Source organism: Carcharhinus amblyrhynchos, chromosome 6 (assembly GCF_965287045.1).
Source record: "Carcharhinus amblyrhynchos chromosome 6, sCarAmb.v2.hapA, whole genome shotgun sequence".
Classification (NCBI taxonomy): Eukaryota; Metazoa; Chordata; class Chondrichthyes; order Carcharhiniformes; family Carcharhinidae; genus Carcharhinus; species Carcharhinus amblyrhynchos.
In genome coordinates, this window is record NC_137329.1 from 68,441,235 (window position 1) to 68,462,067 (window position 20,833).

The following is a 20,833-nucleotide window of genomic DNA, read 5'->3' on the forward strand; positions in this document are numbered from 1 at the left end:
GGTCTGTTGAGGAGCAGTGGAGGATCTTTAAGGGGATCTTTCTTGGTGCTCAGCGGAAATTTATTCCGATGGTCAAAAAGGATAGTAGGAAGAGAGGTAATAAGCCGTGGATAACGAAGGAGGTGAAGGAAAGTGTTAAATTAAAAGCGGAGGAATTTAGAGTAGCTAAGAGTAGTGGGCGAGAAGAGGATTGGGAGAGGTTTAAATGTCAACAAAGATTGACAAGTTGATAAAGAAGGGTAGGAGAAACTATGAAGCTGGGCTAGCGCTTAATGTAAAAAAGGATAGCAAGAGTTTTTATAAATATATAAAAAGGAAGAGGCTGGCTAGGGTGAATGTTGGTCCTTTAGAGGATGAGAAAGGGGACCTAGTGGTAGGGGATGGGGATATGGCTAAGGTATTGAATAACTTTTTTGTTTCTGTCTTCACGGAGGAGGACGTGAATAATTTGCCGGGTGTTAGCGATGGAAAGGTGGTAGGACTGGAGGGTCTTAATGACATTACTGTTACTAGAGAAGCGGTGCTCGACAGACTGGAGGGACTGATTGTGGACAAGTCCCCAGGACCGGATGGAATGCATCCGAGGGTTCTGAAAGAAATGGCGGAGGTGATAGTGGATGCCTTGGTGGTTATTTTCCAGACGTCGCTGGATTCCAGGGAAGTGCCGGATGATTGGAAAACGGCTAATGTTACGCCGTTGTTTAAGAAGGGTGCCAGGCAAAAGGCGGGGAATTATAGGCCGGTTAGTTTAACGTCTGTGGTAGGTAAAATGTTAGAATCTGTCATTAAGGAGGAAATTGCAAGGCATTTTGAAGGGAATTGCTTGATAGAGCAGACGCAGCACGGTTTCATTAAAGGGAAGTCGTGTCTGACAAATTTACTGGAGTTCTATGAGGATGTGTCTAGGGCGGTGGATAGAGGAGAGCCGGTGGATGTGGTCTTTCTAGATTTTCAGAAGGCGTTTGACAAAGTACCTCACAAGAGGTTATTGCAGAAGGTCGAGGGACATGGAGTTGGGGGTAGGGTGTTAGCGTGGATAGAGGATTGGCTGTCGAATAGGAGGCAGAGAGTGGGGGTCAACGGGTGCTATTTGGATTGGCGGATGGTGACTAGTGGAGTGCCCCAGGGGTCGGTGCTGGGGCCTCAGCTTTTTACCATTTATATAGACGATCTGGAGGAGGGAACTGAGTGTAGGGTGTCGAAATTTGCTGATGACACCAAGATTGGGGGAACGGCAAATTGTGCGGAGGGTGTGGAGAGTCTGCAGAAGGATCTAGATAGGCTGGGCGAATGGGCCAGGAAATGGCAAATGGAATTTAATGTTGGCAAGTGTGAGGTGGTCCACTTTGGTAGGAAGAATGGTAGGAAGGACTATTACTTACGGGGCGAAAAACTGCAGCAGGCGACGGTGCAGAGGGACCTCGGGGTCCTTGTGCATGAGTTGCAAAAACCCAGCTTGCAGGTGCAGCAGGTGGTCAGGAAGGCGAATGGGATGCTGGCCTTCATAGCGAGGGGGATTGAATATAAAAGTAGGGAGGTCTTGCTGCAGCTGTATAGGGCATTGGTGAGGCCGCAGCTGGAGTACTGTGTGCAGTTTTGGGCGCCGCACCTGCGCAAAGATATTTTGGCCTTGGAGGGAGTGCAGAGGAGGTTTACTAGGCTGATACCGGAGTTGAGGGGGCTGAGCTATGAGGAGAGGCTGAATAAACTGGGCTTGTACTCGTTAGAGTTTAGAAGAATGAGGGGAGATCTCATTGAGACGTATAAGATGATGAATGGGATGGATAGGATAGAGGTGGAGAGACTCTTCCCGCTCAAAAAAGACAGTAGGACTAGGGGGCACAGCCTCAAGATAAAAGGGGGGCGGTTTAGAACGGAGTTGAGGAGGAACTTCTTCACTCAAAGGGTGGTGAATCTCTGGAATTCTCTGCCAGTTGAAGTGGTGGAGGCTGCCTCGCTAAATATTTTTAAGATGCGGGTTGATGGGTTTTTGATAAGCGAGGGGATTAAAGGTTATGGGGAGAAAGCGGGAAAGTGGAACTGAGCAGCGACAGATCAGCCATGATCTTATTGAATGGCGGGGCAGGCTCGAAGGGCTAGGTGGCCTACTCCTGCTCCTATTTCTTATTTCTTATGTTCTTATGTTCTCTGCACTCATGATTTGGGGCTATTGCTGGCTTTTACCTCATGTTTTTCTTTCATTATAATATTCTCCTGAACTTCCTTGGTTAGCCGTGGTTGATTTATCTGTTTATCACTGTCAGAATCTTTTCTCCTTACTGGGATGTATTTTTGCTGTGAGTCCTGAATTGCCTCCTTAATTGCCTGCCACTGCTTGCTTACTGTCTTTCCTGCAAGTCTATGCACCCAATTCATTTTAGTAAACTCTGCCCTCATTTCATTGTAATTCCCTTCATCTAAGTTAAACACAGTTGTTTCTGACACACATTTCTTTATGATCACTACTTCTTAGGAGATCTTTTCCTCTGAGGTCATTTATTAAACCAAATCCAAGATAACCTGTTCCCTGGTTGGCTGCATGATATATTGTTCCAGAAAATTATCCCTTATGCGTTCTGAATTTATTGTTGTAGTACCCTTTCCAACTTATTAACCCAATCAATATGAAGATTAAAGTCACCCATAATTGCTCTTTTTTTTTTATGTGCTCCTATTATTTGCTGATTTATGCCCATTCCTACAGAGTGACTGTTTGGGGGTCTATATATTAATCCTATCAATGTCTTCTTTCCTTGCTAGTTTTTGTCTCCACCCAAATGGACGCTACATCAAAGCCTAGATTGTCTCTCAAAACTGTCCTAATTTCATTTGTTATCAGTACTGTCACAGCTCCTTTTCCTTTCCTCCTGCCTGTGTGAAAAGTCAAACACTCCTAGATATTAAATTCCAGTTTTGATATCACTTTAACTAACCATGTCTCCATAATGGCTGTGAGGTTATAGCTTGTGCTATCAGTTCATCTAACTTATTCTGAATGCTTTGTGCATTAAGATTTAGCCTTTAGGCTTGCCTCTTTCCTATTTTTTTCAACATCCTAACTTTATATCTATTTTCTTCTTATCATTACCATATCTATCCTTTTTGTGGTCTCTTTTTACGTCCTTGTTTCTCTTTCCCTTGTCACTCTGCTAGAATTCCCATCCCCCTTTCTTGTTTTAACCCTCCCCAACTATTTTAGCAAATGCTGTCCCTAGAGCATCAGTCCTGGTCCAACCCATGTGTAACCCTTCTAATTTATACTGGTTCCCAACTCTCTCAGAACTGATCCCGATGTCCCAGAAATATGAAACCTTCCTCTTTGCACCATCTTTCCAACCACATGTTTGTCTGGTAGATCTGGTGTTTCTACTCTAACTGGCACATGGCACTGGTAATAATCCTGTGATCACTATCTTTGAGATCCTACTTTTCAACTTACTTTCTAACTTACTGTATTTAACTTTTATGATTTTTTTAAAAAATCTGTACCGATGTGTACTACAGCCACAGGCTGTTTGCCCTCCCCCTTCAGAATGTCCTGCAACTGCTCAGAGACTTCCTCAACCCTAGCATCAAGAAAACAACACAACAGCCTGGAGTCTCATTTGAGCCACAGAAACGATTTTTTATTCCCTAAAACAGTTGCATTTCCACATTCTCTCCCTCTGCCCACAGGCGGATTCCTGCCTGTGCCTCTTATTCTGCCTGGTAGTCACGTAAAAGGGAACCCTTTCTGTCTCTGCGGTTTTAGACTGCAGTGTGACCACCTCTTTGTACATGCTATCCACAATACTCTCAGCTTTGCAGATGCTCTAATGTCCCCAGCCACCACCACAGCTATGAAATCTGGACTTCCAGGAACTGTAGTTGGAGACACTTCCTTCATATAGGCTGACCCTGGGCGCTGGACGTGTGCCTGGCCTTCAACATAAAGTAGCAGGAGCAAACAATGGGATGGCCCGGCAGTGGTTAGCACTGCTGCCTCTTGGCACCAGAGACCAACGTTCAATTCCCAGCTTGGGTCACTGTCTGTGTGGAGTTTGCACGCTCTCTCCCTGTCTGCGTGGGTTTCCTCTGGGTGCTCCGGCTTCCTCCCACTCTCCAAAGATGTGCATGTTAGGTGGACTGGCCAGGCTAAATTCTCCATTAGTATCAGGGAGACTAGCAACGGTAAATGCATGAGGTTATGGGGATAGCCTGGGTGGGATTGTGGTGGATGCAGACTTGATGGGCCGAATGACCACCTTCTGCTTAGTATGGTTCTATTCTGATTTGAGCCCTCCTGAATGACTTACCCCTTTTGGATTAAACCTTTAAAGGACTCTTAAAATCAAATGATTTCAGCTACTTTAGGGCTTTTCATCCTGTGACCTCGTTAATACAGAATGTAGGCCTTGGAGACTAAAGTACAAAGTAAAGACTTTGCAAACTATATGTGATAATAATAGAATAAATACTCACTGACTAGTGGTGTGTCTTGGTGGTTGGTGGTGAGACCACAACTTTTCACAATATACATTAATGATTTAGAAGAAGGAACTGAAGGCATTATTGCTAAGTTTGTAGATGACACAAAGATATGCAGAGGGATAGGTAATATTGAGGAAAAGGGGGGCTGCAGAAGGACTTGGACAGGCTAATAGAGTGGGCAAAGAAGTGGCAGGTGGAATACAATGTGGAAAAGTGTGAGGTTATGCACTTTGGAAGGAGTGGGCAGCATGGTGGCACAGTGGTTAGCATTGCTGCCTCACAGCGCCAGGGACCTGGGTTTGATTTTCAGCTTGGGTTACTGTCCGAATGGAGTTTGCACATTCTCCCTGTGCCTGCATGGGTTCCCTCCGGGTGCTCTGGTTTCCTCCCATAGTCTGAAAGACGTGCTGGTTAGGTGTCTTGACCCGAACAGGCGCCGGACTGTGGCGACTAGGGAAATTTCACAATAACATCATTGCAGTGTTAATGTAAGCCTTACTTTTGACTAATAAATTTAAAAAAAACTTTGAATGGAGGCATAGACTATTTTCTAAATAGGGAGATGCTTAGAAAATCAGAAGCATATTGAACTTGGGAGTCCTTGTTCAAGATTCTCTTAAAGTTAAACTGCAGGTTCATTCGGCAGTTAGGAAGACAAATGCAATGTTGGCATTCATGCCGAGAGGGCTAAAATACAAGAACAGGAATGTACTTCTGAGGTTGTATAAGGCTGTGGTCAGACCCCATTTGAAGTATTGTGAACAGTTTTGGGCCCTGTATCTAAGGAAGGATGTGCTGGCCTTTGAAAGGGTCCAGAGGAGGTTCACAAGAATGATCCCTGGAATGAAGAGCTGGTTGTATGAGGAACGGTTGAGGACTCTGGGTCTGTACTCGTCAGAGTTTAGAAGATGAGGGGGGGATCTTATTGAAACTTACAGGATACTGCGAGGCCTGGATAGCGTGGATGTGGAGAGGATGTTTCCACTAGTAGGAAAAACTAGAACCAGAGGGCACAATCTTAGGCTAAAGGGATGATCCTTTAAAACAGATAAGGAGGAATTTCTTCAGCCAGAGAATGGTGAATCTGTGGAACTTTTTGTTGCAGAAAGTTGTGGAAGCCAGGTCATTGAGTGTCTTTAAGACAGAGATAGATAGGTTCTTGATTAAGGGGATCAGGGGTTATGGGGACAAGGCCGGAGAATGGGCATGAGAAAAATATCAGCCATGATTGAATGACAGAGCAGACTTGATGGGCTGAGTGGCCTAATTCTGCTCCTAATTCTGGAGTCTTTTGATCTGTACTTGTGCAATCAGTAGCTTCCATTTGCCCATCACTTTTCAGTTCTGACGTCACCTTAGGCTCTCCACCTTAATTGAGTGAAGGCATGCTGGGCTGCTCTCTTTAAAGTTTTCCCACTGCTTGTCAGCTACTGCTCACCAGATTTGCTGCATCTCTTTCTGAACTCCAGTGCTCTGTACGGTAAGATTTACTTAAAGTCCCTTTTTCCCCTTCTGCCCCAAATTTTCTAAGACCTTTACTTTTATTTTAACGAGCAGAAATACTCACCAATCAGAGAAAAGAAGGGATTGATCATCTCCTCCCTCTTTTACTTAATACCCTGTTTCACTAAAATCCAGCTGCAGTCTCATGCAACAAGGGCTGCACTCCATTTGTTATTTGGGCACCATACAATGGCAGGTGTTTTATCTGCTGTCCGCCCTCTTTTTGGAGGGTGTTTGTAGAGGATTGTTTTTCAAACTGGAGACCTGTGACTAGCGGTGTGCCTCAGGGATCAGTGCTGCATCCGCTGTTATTTGTCATTTATATTAATGATTTGGATGAGAATATAGGAGGCATGGTTAGTAAGTTTGCAGATGACACCAAAATTGGTGGCATAGTGGACAGTTATCATGGACTGCAAAGGAATTTTGATCAATTGGGCCAGTGGGCTGACAAATGGCAGATGGAGTTTAATTTAATAATGGTAGGTCATGGGGAGAGTTACAGAACAAAGATCTAGGGGTACATGTTCATAACTCCTTGAAAGTGGAGTCACAGGTAGACAGAGTGGTGAAGAAGGCATTTAGCATGCTTAGTTTCATTGGTCAGAACATTGAATATAGGAGTTGGGACATCTTGTTGAAGTTGTACAAGACATTGGGAAGGCCGCAGATGGAATACTGTGTCCAGTTCTGGTCACCCCATGATAGAAAGGATATTATTAAACTAGAAAGAGTATAGAAGAGATTTACTAGGATACTACTGGGACTTGATGGTTTGAGTTATAAGGAGAGGCTGGAAAGACTGGGACTTTTTTCTCTGGAGCGTAGAAGGCTGAGGGATAATCTTATAGAGGTCTATAAAAAAATGAGGGGCATAGATCAACTAGATAATCAATATCTTTTCCCTAAAGTAGGGGAGTCTAAAACTTGAGGGCATAAGTTTAAGGTGAGAGGGGAGAGATACAAAAGTGTCCAGAGGGGCAATTTTTCCCGCAGTGGGTGGTGAGTGTCTTGAACAAGCTGCCAGAGGTAGTAGTAGAGGTGGGTATAATTGTCTTTTCAAAAGCGTTTAGACAGTTACATGGGTAAGATGGGTATTGAGGGATATGGGCCAAATGCAGTCAATTGGGGCTAGTTTAGGAGTTTTTAAAAAATGGCGGCATGGACAAGGTGAACCAAAGGGCCTGTTTCCATGCTGTTAATCTATGATTCTATAACTCTACCAGTAATATTGTAACTTACCAGAAGGGTCCAGAAGACTGCACCACACTTATTCCCCTTCAGTCAATACCTGACTTGTTTAGTTTCCCAATGGAAGCATGAGTGAAGTTTTGATTCACCATGTGTGGAAACATGAGTATGAGTCCAATCCTTGACTGCACAGAGCTTTTGGTTGGATTATGATGTTTTCCTGTTGTCCCACTGTTAATGGAGTCTATTTAGCTACTGGTGCTGGTGAGCTCTATAATGCCCATATGTTTGTTTCTAACAGTGCCAGTGAAATCATCATCAAGATGAATGGTGTCCAATTGTCGCACAAGTACCTGGAAAAGAACGGGTTTGAATTTCCTATCATGGTATCCAAGATAGATGGACTTGGAATTGCTCTTCCACCAAGCACCTTTTCTGTCAGGGATGTGCAGGAGTATGTGGGTAAGAGATGGCTGCACCCAGTGTTAACACTCCACACTGCCACAAGCAAAGTTGGACAATGCTGCATGTCTGTAGTGTAGCGTCTTGATCCTGGATATTGGAGGATGGGATGAGGAATAGATTAACCATCTGAGAATGTTGCATCCTAACTGCAGCAGAGGCCAGTCATTGTCAACCAGTTGCCACCTATAGCCCTGCAGTATTTTCCCCTCCAACTACTTACCTAATTCTCTTTTGGAAGCTTTTACTAAATCTGTTTCCCCATTCTTTTAATCCAGATTATCATAACCTGCTGTCTTTTTAAAAACCTCATCTCTCCTGTGGTCATTTTGCCAATCAACTTGTATCAGAATCTTCTTGTCACCAACTCTTTCTGTCACTGGAAACAATTACTCTCTAATTTCAAATTAGATCACTCCTTAGACTTCTGTGCCATAAGCAGAACAACTTCAATCTCTGTAGGCATCCATATAACTCAAGTCCTTCAACTCTAATATCATTGTGAAGTCTCCTCCACATCCTCTCCAAGACTTATGCATCTTTTCTAAAGTGTAGCTTCTAGAATTGAATGCATTACACCAGCTGAGTTAACTATAAAATCCTTGCTTTTACATTGCTTAAAAGGCCAAAGATTCTAATATGTTTTTTTGAATCACCTTCTCATTTTGTGATACCACCTTCAAAACTGTGCAGACATTCCTATAACCCTCTGTTCCAGCCCTCTCTTTAATCTGTCTGTCCTATTTGTACCTGAGCTGATTTTCCAGCCCTTCTTTCTAATTATCAGCCTTTAGTCTTGTTAATATCTTTCAGGCTTTATCTGTCTAATTCTTTCCCAGTTTCTTGCTACACAAACTGTATTTCTCACATCCTACTCTGCACAAAATCCTGCTTACAAATCATCCTTCACCTTATCAATTTCACAAATTGCCTCTAAGACTTTGCCTACCATTTCTCTTCCAGTCCTACACTGGAACCCACACCGTTGCTCTTCATATATCTTCCTGCGCGCTCTCCCAGTTCCATCAACACAGCTTTCAACCAAAGCACTTTGAACTCCGCAATTCTCTGAGGCCCCTCAGCCATCTAACCCTTCTCATTTCGTCAACTTCAGTTGCCATTTACCCACTTCTGCCTGGCTGTGTTCAACCACTGCCCTGATTCACTGGTCAATGTTTGATCAATTCCTCCCCAACCCCTCTTGTGCAATCCCATGAAATATTTTGAAGTGTGACATCTACAATGTAGGCTGTTATTGAGCTGTTTCACGGCTGTAGTTTGGTGAAGAGTTATCCTTCTCTAGATAACATGGCTTCCAGATATATCTGAATATTAATTTTTAATCTCTCAAGGTGGTGAAAAGGTGATCGATGTGATCGATGTGGCTCGGCAAGCTGATTGTAAGATGAAACTGCAGGAGTTTGTAGAATATTACACTGCCCTTCATCGAACAAAAGTATTAAATGTCATTAGCTTGGAATTTTCTGATACAAAGTAAGTTGCTTGTGGCTGGGTATTTGGAAATGTAGCTGTATAGTATTGGCATTTGCAATGTAAAGAACATTTAACAGTTTGTAAACGTGGCTGTTTTCTGTGCCAACAGATACACAATTATTTATATAACATCTTCCACGCTCTTGGGGCATCTCAAAGTGCTTCAATGCCAATTAAATACTTCTGAAGTGCGGACATTTGTTTTTGGCAAATGGGACAGGCAATTTTCAGACAAGATTCCCTACAGGCAACAGTGAGATGAATGGGTATTTTGAGAATTTGAAGTGTCAGAAGCCATGGTTCTTTTCACCTGTGATTACAACCAAAAAGCTGAGCTAGTTTTCACATGTACGCTGGCAACATCCAGCACTAGCTCATGGTCGCCTCTTTCGCCAATTCCCCTGTTGCTAAGTTATCTGACATCCAGTGCTGAATGAGCAGAAACTTCTTGCAGTTGTATATTGGGAAGACTTTAGATTTCTGTTCCAAACTCCATTCCCTAGTTACTGACTCCATCCCTCTCCCAAGCAACAGTCTGCTCCAGTTTGTTGCAACCTTTGTGCTACTTTTGACCTTGAGATGAACTCTGACAATTTGTGCCATTATGACTGCCCATTTTCACCTCCATAACATCATATTTGCTCCAGCCTCTGCTCATTCATCCCTTTATTGTCTTAACTATTGACTTAACTATTCCAATGCACATTAGGCTGGTCTCCCACTTTCTACCCTCTGTAAATTCGTGGTCATCTGAAACTCTGTTGCTCATGTGCACCAAGTCTTTTTCCCTGTCTCTCCTGCGTTTGCTGACTTACTGAGACTGTCTTAAGCATGTAACAAGAAATAGGAACAAGATGAGGCCATTTGGCTCCTTGAGCTTGCACCAAAGTATGTTCATGGCTGATCTGATTGTGGCCTTCACTTTCCTGTCTTAACTTCACTATACTATCTGTCCCCTATAACTCTTGGTTCCCTTTATAGATCAAAGATCTGTCCAACCTGACCTTGAATGTGACCCAACCTCTACTGCTTGCTGGGGGAAAAGAATTCCAAAGACTACTGACTTTCTGACAGTAAATACCTCCTCACTTTTGTCTTAAAATGGATGACGCTTTGTTTTGAAACTTTGTTCCCTAGATCTAGATTTCCCTCAGGAGAGAACTCCTCTCAGCATTTCAGCATTTACCTGTTAAGCTGCCTCAGAATCTTCTGTTTCAGTAGGATCAAGTTTCATTCTTCTAAACTCCCATGATTTATAGGTTCAACTTGCTCAATATTTCTTACATATCTCATTTATTACCCCTCTCCCATTGCACCATATCTTTTCAGTTGCCTTGGCTGCACACTCTGCAATTTTACCTGCCACGTTTTTCTGTCACTCATCATCACTTTCCTCCTCTAAGAAACTTCTTAAAGCCGCTCCTTTGACTAAGCTTTTGGTCTTCTGACCCATTACCTCAAGTGGAGCAGTATCATGCTTGTTTTGTATTGCTTCTGTATGCTCCATTGTTATCGTTATTGTTGCAGATATGTAAATTGAATTTGTTGCGATTGACCCTCCTGCCGTCTGCACATCCTGCACTGAGGAACACCTGGACTTTAACCCAAACAGATTGTGAGGGATGGATAAAGTGGGAAGGATGAGATCCTGTTTGGATTTCTTTGCAGGATGTAAATTTTTAACTCACTTTTTAACAAAAGTGTCTTTTGTTCTGACAGGCCAGTTGCCTGAAGGTCATTTGGAGCAGGGTCCAAACATTGACCCCAGTGGCCTTTGGATGGGTTGAATTGGTGTTTGCGAGGGGGTGAAGTAAGGAAGAATTTCTCCATGTCCCCACTTCAGAGAGTTTGCTGGCCCAGCTGCTGAATTTCCAGAGGTCACGCAAAAAGCCACAAATCAGATTAAGTTGAGATACCAGCCTCGTGAAAATATTTAAATTGGGAACTGTCCTTTTGGGAGCAGCAGGCTACTCTCCTGCATCCTGCCTCCAGAAATCCCAAGGGGATGCATGCAGCCAGGGTTCAGATTTTTGAATACTCTGCCTGAAAACCCGTCAGGCAGAAGCCTCAGCCCTGTGCTACTGCAATGTTTACTCCTATTTGGGTGCTTTCAACCTTGATTTTCAGCCTATAATTTGTATAGGAAACATTGTATGAAAGGAAAACCTGTCAAGTGTCAAATTGCTGTCATATGAGGTGAGGCAGTCTTACTGGTTGTATGGATTTTGATCACACTGTGCTCATCAATTTGCTGTCTGCACCCTGTACCAAACTCTGGTTATATTTTGGTTTCTACACAGGATGTCAGACCTGGTGGAAATTCCTGATATTGTTCGGAAGCTTTCATGGGTAGAGAATTACTGGCCAGAGGATTCTTTTTTTCCTAAACCCTGCGTTCAGAAATACTGTTTGATGGGAATGGAAGATAGTTATACTGACTTCCATATTGACTTTGGAGGAACATCTGTGTGGTACCATGTGCTTTGGGTAAGAAGCTCCAGTAATAAGTTTGACTGATAAAGATCCTGTACTCCACCTCCCCAGTTCTGTCCCAAGTGTGTTAATATTTCACTTCAAAGGTGTAGGGTGAGCGTGGAAAGGAGACATAGAGACAACATCCTCGGGGGTGAGTGGAAGAGTCAGCAGCTTTGGGAAGGGGGGGGGTGGTGGAATGGGGGGGTGGTGGAGAGATTGGGGGGTTTGGGGAAGAGTGTCTGCTATTTTGGGGGAGCAGGTAGGAGAGAAGAGTGTCAGCAGTTTTGGGGGAGTGGGGTGGGGGAGTACCTTTAATCCAAGTATACCTTTAATTCAATAACTGTCCTTGATACCAAGGCCGCTGTGTATTTTGCATGACTTGTATGACAGATGAAGGCCTTGTCAATAATACTTGTTGCTTGAATGAAAAATTTTAAAAAGTTCTACTGTCATAACTTGCTGGGGCTTAAAATACACAAGAGCTGAAGATTCCATATTGGTTAGAAAAATTGTAACTTCTATGGAAGAAGTTTGGAGCTGGCTTCCCAATTGGCAGCAATTGCCTGGGCCCAGCGCTAGACCATGCAAAACTTAGCTGGAGCCTCTTGCCATCTTGAACACCAGACTCCAGCAAAGTCGGCAGATTTGCTCCGAAGGAGAGTCAGATATGGCAAAATCTAACAAATTTTTTTTCCAGCATTTTCTGTTTTATTTTAGATTAGCATGGGTTTCTGGGCCTAGGCAGTTCTCACTCTTGCTCACAACATGACCCACAAAACCTCCTCCCTCAGACTGCCCATATCTATCTTGAATAACTTTCTCCAATAAAGCCATTTCAACTACACACTCAGAATTTCTCTATGTATTGATTTTGAGAATCTGGAATATATTAAAAGCTTTGGTGAATGTAGATTTGGGGCATTGACACCATGTTCCGGATGAAAATGCACAACTTTCCAAGAAGAGTAAGTAATGAGAGGATTCGAGTTTGAGTGATTCTCTCAGACCCTAATGACTGAAGTTGCCATTAAAGCTCCAAAATCCTGATTGTTTCCTTCCTTGCAGGGGGAAAAGTTATTTTACCTGATAAAGCCAACCAGTGCCAATCTTGCACGGTATGAAAGTTGGAGTGGTTCTGTCAACCAGAGCGAAACATTCTTTGGAGACCAGGTGGATAAATGCTATAAGTGCGTACTGCAGCAGGGACAAACACTCTTCATTCCTACAGGTACATAAAAAAAAGTCGTGGCAACGGGAGCTTTCCATCTGATCCAGTGCAACAACATTGCAGTGGACAGTTCATATTGCCAGAGCAAAACAAGAAATAAAAGGTAGCAGGGCAAAACATGTCCAATTGGATTTGGGGTATCAGTTCCATAGGAGGTGTGAAGGCTGGACCTTTCCATCTCCTTGCTCTCTTTTTCTCTCCCCAACCCCCTCCTTTCTCTCTCTCTCTCTTTCCTCCCCAACCCCCCTCCCTCCTTTCCCCCCCCCCCCCCCCCCCCCCAATCCTGCTATTGTGGCTTTCACCCCAGCTTTGCCCTTAGGCTGTATTCTAAAATGGGTTTGTTTCTTAATTTCATTTGGATTTGCTTTATATTTTAATTTGCGTTCATCTTCCCTAGGCTGGATTCATGCTGTTCTGACCTCTAAGGATTGCATGGCTTTTGGTGGGAACTTCCTGCACAATCTCAACATTAGCACACAACTCAGGTTAGTGATTGTCCTTAATGTCCTTTTCTGTGCCAGCTGCTTTACCCTCCTGCACTCTATACCACATCAGCTGGACTAATTCCCAGCTTGCTGGTGAATGCCAGAGTAGGGTTTGTGCTGCAAAATGGGAATGAAAAAACCTTGGTTCAAAGGTGCAATGAGAAATAAACCAAGATGGTGTGGCTCGAGGTGGCCCAAGTTGTTTTTTATTTAATTTATTATTGTTAAATATGTTAACATAAAATGAAAAGTATTACTTCTTGTGTGCTACACAGACAAAAAAGTTCATTGAAAAGGGAACAAGAGAATGCAGAATGTAGTGTTACAGTTATAGCTATGGTATAGAGAAAGATCAACTTAATGCAAGGTAAGTCCATTCAAAAATCTGTTAGCAGCAGGGAAGAAGCTGTTCCTGAGTCAGTTGGTGCATGACCTCAGACTTTTGTATCTTTTTCCTGAGGAAAGAAGGTGGAAGGGGGAATGTCTGGCGTGCGTGGGGTCCTCAATTATGCTGGCTGCTTTGCCGAGGCAGTGGGAAGTGTAGACAGAGTCAGTGGATGGGAGGCTGGTTTGCGTGATGGATTGGGCTACATTCATGACCTTTTGTAGTTCCTTGAGGTCTTGGGCAAAGCAGGAGCCTTACCAAGCTGTGATACAACCAGAAAGAATGCTTTCTATGGTGCTCTGGAAAAGTTGAGAGCCGTAGCCAACATGCCAAATATTCTTAGTCTTCTGAGAAAGTAGAGGCATTGGTGGGCTTTCTTAACTGTGGTGTCGGCATGGGGGGACCAGGACAGGTTAGTGATCTGGATACCTAAAAACTTGAAGCTCTTGACCCTTTCTACTTTGTTCCCATTGATGTAGACAGGGGCACGTTCTCCCTTTATGCTTCTGGAAGTTGATGAAATCTCCTTCGTTTTGTTGACATTTGAGGGAGAGATTATTGTTGCCGCATCAGTTCATCAGATTCTGTGTCTCATTCCTGTACTCTGCCTTGTCATTGTTTGAGATCCGACCCACTATGGTAGTGTCGTCAGCAAACTTGAAAATCGAATTGTAGGGGAATTTGGCCAGACAGTCGTTGGTATATAAGGAATATAGTAGGATATCAAAAGCAAGAGCATTGTGCCACACATGTGACTTTGGTGAGTTCGCAGTCAGGTGCATTGTCTCCCAGTGGCCATGTTTGTCCCTCCACAAAGGCATGTCTTTGTGGAGGGACAAAGGAGAAGTCTTTGGCAGGTCTGTCAAGGGCTCCAAAACTCAGATCATCAACTAAGATGTTATGCCCGTATCTGCGTAGGTTTCCTCCCACTGTCCAAAGATGTGAGGGTTAAGAGGATAGGCTATGCTAAATTGTCCCTTAGATTAGCGAGATAAACCTGGGTAATAGTAAGTGCAAACGCGATGGGCCGAATGGTGGTATTCTGCACTGCCTGTCTGTCTCATATATGGTTGCCATTAACATGTTTGGTGGGACTATTGTATATGGCATAAGCTTTTGCCACAGAGTGTTATTTGGAGTGCACCAAAGAAAAGGAGCTGTTCTCAAGTGTACATGTGTATGCAAATGTTAAATTAAATCAGAAAATGCTGAGCATGTTTGGAGCCTCTGTGGGAAGAGAATTTGCTGGATGATGGATTTGAAGCCACACATTGGCACTCACCAAAGAGGAGGATGCACAAAGGTTAACTGGTTATTCACAGGTTTGCTTTTTGTAAGTTGAGTTTGGGTTGGGGAGATAGGGCAGCAAGAGTGGCCAATTCTTGAGATTCTGACAACAGTTCATAACTATATCAGTAGTCCCCAAACTCTTCTGTCTGTGGATAATTTAGACTGGGCAAAAGATGCCTTTGACCACCTACTGGTCCTATTCCACACACATTCTCGTGCCAGGCAATGCCCATGTTGATGGGGGTTTTCCTCTTGAGGCTATGTATTACTAAATTTAAGGTAATAGAGATTCATGAAATGCAGTGTACTAAATTTAAGATTTCTTTATTTAACAAAACGATCGAATGGAAGAATGATAGCCCAGCACTCGAGATGTAGAATGCAGGCAGCCCAATGTCACTGTGAAGAATAATGCCCCTATGAAGGCAATTATGCATTTATCAAATCGTATTGCTCACCTTCCCAGTGGGCATTATCCAATAAACACTAATACAGATCAGTCAGTAATCATCCTGTCATTAACTCCAGCCAATAACAATACACTTTGACCTCATAGGATTTCATAGAACATAGAACACTACAGCACAAACAGGCCCTTCGGCCCACAAGTTGCGCCGATCACATCAATACCTACCAATCCATAGACCTATCTATAACCCCCAATCCCATTAAATCCCATATACTCATCCAGAAGTCTTTTAAAAGACCCCAGCGAGTTCGCCTCCACCACCACTGACGGCAGCCGATTCCATTCACTCGCCACCCTCTGAGTGAAAAACTTACCCCTAATATCACCTCTGTACTTGCTTCCCTGCACCTTAAATCTGTGTCCTCTCGTAGCGACCATTTCAACCCGGGGAAATAGCCTCTGAGAATCCACCCTATCTATTCCTCTCAACATTTTATAAACCTCTATCGGGTCGCCTCTCAACCTTTGTCTCCCCAGGGAGAAGAGTCCCAGCTCCCTCAACCTACCTTCATAAGGCATGCCTCCAGGCAACATCCTCGTAAATCTCCTCTGTACCCTTTCAATAGCTTCTACGTCCTTCCTATAGTGAGGTGACCAGAACTGCGCACAGTACTCCAAGTGGGGCCTGACAAGGGACTTATAAAGTTGCAGCATTACCTCCCGACTCCTAAACGCAATCCCTCGATTAATGAAGGCCAGTACACCATACGCCTTCTTGACCACATCCTCCACCTATGAGGCCAATTTAAGAGTCCTGTGGACCCGGACCCCAAGATCCTTCTGCTCTTCAACACTGCTAAGACTCCTGCCCTTGATAGTGTACTTGTTCATCCCATTGGTCCTGCCAAAATGGACCACTACACATTTATCCGCGTTGAAGTCCATCTGCCACTTCTCCGCCCAGTCTTGCATCCTATTTATGTCCTGCTGCAACTTCTGACATCCTTCCAGACCATCCACAACATCACTGACCTTCGTGTCATTGGCGAACTTACTAACCCATCCCTCCACTTCCTCATCTAGGTCATTTATGAAAATGACAAACAGCAAGGGTCCTAGAACCGATCCGTGGGGCACTCCACTGGTGACTGACCTCCATGCAGAAAAAGACCCATCCACAACCACTCTCTGCCTTCTGCAGGCAAGCTAGTTCTGGATCCACAAGGCCAAAGCCCCTTGGATCCCATGCCCTCTCACCTTCTCAAGAAGTCTTGCATGGGGGATCTTATCAAACGCCTTGCTGAAGTCCATGTACACCACGTCCACTGCTCTTCCTTCGTCAATGTGTTCAGTCACATTTTCGAAGAACTCAACTAGGCTCGTAAGGCACGACCTGCCCTTGACAAAACCATGCTGACTATTTCTGATCATGCTAAACCTCTCCAAATGCTCATAAATCTTGTCCCTCAGAAGCCTCTCCATCAGCTTACCAACCACTGAGGTCAGACTCACCGGTCGGTAATTTCCCGGGCTATCTCTGTTCCCTTTCTTGAAAACCACATCCGCAATCCTCCAGAACCTCTCCTGTCTCCATTGACGACGCAAAGATCATCGCCAGGGGCTCTGCAATCACCTCCCTCACCTCCCACAGTAACCTGGGGTACATCCCATCTGGTCCCGGCGACTTATCTATCTTGATAGAATTCAAAAGTTCTAACACATCCTCTTCCTTAATATCCACATACTCAATCTTTTCCATTTGCTGCAAACCTGTAGCAAAATCTCCCAGATCAGTTTCCACGGTGAATACTGAGGCAAAGTACTCATTAAGCACCTCTGCCATTTCTTCTGGTTCCACACAGACCTTTCCCCTTCACCTTTTATAGGTCCTATCCCTTCTCTTCTCATCCTTTTACTTTTCACATATTTATAGAAGGCCTTGGGATTCTCCTTAATCTTACCCGCCAAGGCCTTCTCATGACCCCTTCTGGCTCTCCTAATTTCCCTTTTAAGTTCCTTTCTACAATCCTTATACTCGTCTAGATCCTTAACGTCTCCTAGCTCCCTGAACCTCTTGTACACTTTCCTTTTCCCCCTGACTAGGTTCACCACAGCCTTCGTGCACCACGGTTCCCGCGACCTACCAAAACCTCCTTGTCTCATTTGGAACGTTGTCGTGCAGAGCTCCAGACAAACATTCCTTGAATATCCGCCACCTTCCTTCTGTACTTTTTCCCCAAGAATGCCTCCTTCCAGTTTATTTGTCCAATTAACTTCCTGACGTCTTCGTATTTCCCCTTACTCCAGACAAACACCTTCCTAGCCTCCCTGATCCTATCTCGTTCCAATGCAATTGTGAAGGAGATAGAATTATGATCACCATTCCCAAGATGCTCTCCTACCGAGAGATCCATCACCTGTCCTGGTTCATTCGCCAGTACCAGGTCAAGTACAGCCTCTCCTCTCGTAGGCTTATCCACGTACTGTGTCAAGAAACCTTCCTGAACACACCTAACAAACTCCTCCCCATCCAAACCCCTTACCCTTGGGATATTCCAATCGATGTTTGAGAAATTGAAGTCCCCCATCACAACAACTCTGTTATTACTACATCTCTCTAGAATCTGTTTCCCTATCTGCACCTCAATTTCCCTGTCACTATTGGGCGGCCTATAGAATACACCCAGCAAAGTTTTCGACCCTTTGCTGTTCCTAACTTCCACCCACAGAGACTCTGTAGATAGTCCCTCCACGGCATCCTCCTTCTCTGCAGCCATGACACTGTCCCTGATCAACAGTGCCACTCCACCACCTCTTTTGCCTCCCTCCCTGTCCTTCCTGAAGCATCTGAATCCTGGCACCTGAAGTACCCAGTCCTGTCCCTGAGACATCCAAGTCTCCGTAATGGCCACCACATCACATTCCCAAGCAGCAATCCACGCCCTAAGCTCATCTACCTTATTTACTACACTCCTGGCGTTAAAATAGATACACTTCAGCCCCTCAGTCTGGACATTTCCCTTCTCCACCCCCTGTCTAACCTCCCTCTCATACTGCCTGCAGTCCTTCCCTACCTGGGAGCTAACCTCCTCGGTCCCAGTCTCCCCATCACAATTCCCTCCCCCCATCCTTCCTAGTTTAAAGTCCCCCCAGTAGCCTTAGCCAGTCTTCCCACCAAGATATTAGTCCCCCTGGGATTTAAGTGCCACCTGTCTTTACTGTACAGGTCACACCTGCCCCTAAAGAGGTCCCAATGATCTAGGAACCGAAATCCCTGCCCTCTGCTCCAGTCCCTCAGCCATGCATTCAGCCTCCACCTCATTCCATTCCTGCCCTCATTCTCCCGTGGTACAGGCAGCAATCCTGAGATTACTACCTTCGCTTTTCTCTTCCTCAGCTGCCTACCCAGTTCCCTATAGTCCCTTTTCATGACTGCCTCCCTTTTCTTGCCTACGTCAGTAGTACCTATATGCACTACAACCTCTGGTTCCTCACCCTCCCCCTTCAGGATGTCTGGGACACGCCCAGAGACATCCCGGATCCCAGCTCCAGGGAGACAAACCACCATCGGCGACTCACGTCGACGTCCACAAAAACGCCTGTCCGCCCCCCTCACTGTGGAGTCCCCTATTAATACTACCTTTCTGCTCTCTTTTTTTAATTTTTTGACATACTGGCTCAGCTCCAGAGACCTGGCCACTGCTGCCTCCCTCAGATGAGCTGTCCCGCCCAGTAGTACTCAGGCAGGAGTACTTATTTTGAAGGGGGACATCCACCGGCGTGCTCTCCATCACCTGAGGTTTCCCCTTCCTAATAGTTACCCATGTGCCTTCTTCCCGTTGCCCTGGTGTGACTACTTGCTGATAGCTCCTGTCAATTATCTCCTCACTCTCTCTAATGAGCCGAAGGTCCTCGAGCTGCATTTGCAGCTCCTTAACCTGGTTCTGTAGAGACTGCAGCTCCATCGTGGGCCGAAGGGCCTGTTCTGCGCTGTAATGTTCTACACACCGAGCACAGGTGTGGATGTCTGGTAGACCAGGAGCCTCCAAGACCTCCCACATGTCGCACTGGCATCAACATACTGGCCTCACACCCATACTTGCCCCTTTTTAGTAACCCAGAGGAAAAAGTAAACAAAAAACTTATAACTTACCTTGCTTCACCCTTATCTCTTTGGCCCTGTGAGCCAAAGCCCTTACAGCACACTCAAAAACAAAAACAAACTTACCTGTTCTCAGTCAGAGCCCCTCTCTCTCTTTTTTAGGTTAGAGGAGGGGGGAGGGCTGGGATACTCTACCTATGTAGAGTATCGGGATTCCTCACCGGTCTAATTTATAGTAAGGTAAAAAAACTCTACCCGAGTGCCCTAGCAACTGCTTCCGGTATTAAACTTAAAGAAAAAAAACTAGTAAAAAGTTAGCTTTAAGAAATCGCTGTACTCACCCACAAGCTCTCCACTTGCAAATCGCTGCCTCTCTTCAGTGCTCCCACGGAACAATGAGGTCGAATCCCCGAGGTGAGTGAACTTTTAAAGGTTAAAAAAAAACTCTACCCGAGTGCCTTAGCAACTGCTTCCGGTATTAAATTAAAAGAAAAAAAAACTAGTAAAAAGTTAGCTTTTCATTTGTTAATTATGGATGTTACCTCCCAGTGTTGCCCAGCAACATAGAATGCCAGACTGTAAAATGTGAGAATGATTCCCATCGAATTGAACCCATGTGACACCCTGAGAATTCCCTTATGTCTGTCCACTACCTGCGTTATCAGCTTGGAGCTGTATACCTCTATTCATCAAATTGGCATTGGTAGCCATCTTGTTCCCAACAACTACTGATAACATAGTCTGCATTTAATAGAACTGTTGTCCTCTGGAATGTAGGCTATCCCCTACCTCATCCTGCTGTATTTTGCCAGTGGCGAAGCTTTCACAAACTGTCACTTAAAACAAACTGCATTCATGTTATTAATTCAAAACACATACTTTAAATGAGAAATATTCATTAATCATATGGAGCTGTCTTCTATAGCAACAGCCCTTGTCAGCTCTCTCCGTAGCCTAAAATCATTCACAGTCAGTATTGTGTTAGTGTTCTTAAACCCATCGTTTTCTGTTTTATTAGCCTAATTAGCTCCCCTGCATCAGCCCCATTTACTTATCCAAGGCAGTGGTGGTAGAAACTGCTCAGTCATTTCTCTTGGTTTGCATAAGTTGTCCATGCTCCGCTATTGTAAGAGAGGGTGCTGGGAAGACAAGCCAGGTATACATGCAGCTGTGTGTTTTTAGGTAGTTTGCTGTCCACGTTGCTGTGGCCTTGGCAATCCTAGTTCTGATTTCAGAATCATGGGTTGGGTTGATCCAGGTATGTGATGTTCAGTATAGAAGTGACGTATACCTTTGGATGCTGTCCGTCATCTCCTGAGATGGCTGGACACCATCACAG

General features: G+C 44.5%; 1 protein-coding gene across 1 annotated transcript in view; it reads left to right on the forward strand.

Annotated features, from left to right (window-relative positions):
* LOC145343990 (lysine-specific demethylase 7B-like) overlaps positions 1-20,833 on the forward strand; it is a 115,296-nt gene that overhangs the window by 16,185 nt on the left and 78,278 nt on the right. Inside the window, exons 4-8 of the mRNA XM_080190598.1 lie at positions 7,466-7,626; positions 8,979-9,120; positions 11,421-11,607; positions 12,661-12,823; positions 13,221-13,308. Of these exons, the coding sequence (XP_080046724.1) occupies positions 7,466-7,626; positions 8,979-9,120; positions 11,421-11,607; positions 12,661-12,823; positions 13,221-13,308 (741 nt within the window). The remainder of the gene's footprint in view (positions 1-7,465; positions 7,627-8,978; positions 9,121-11,420; positions 11,608-12,660; positions 12,824-13,220; positions 13,309-20,833) is intronic.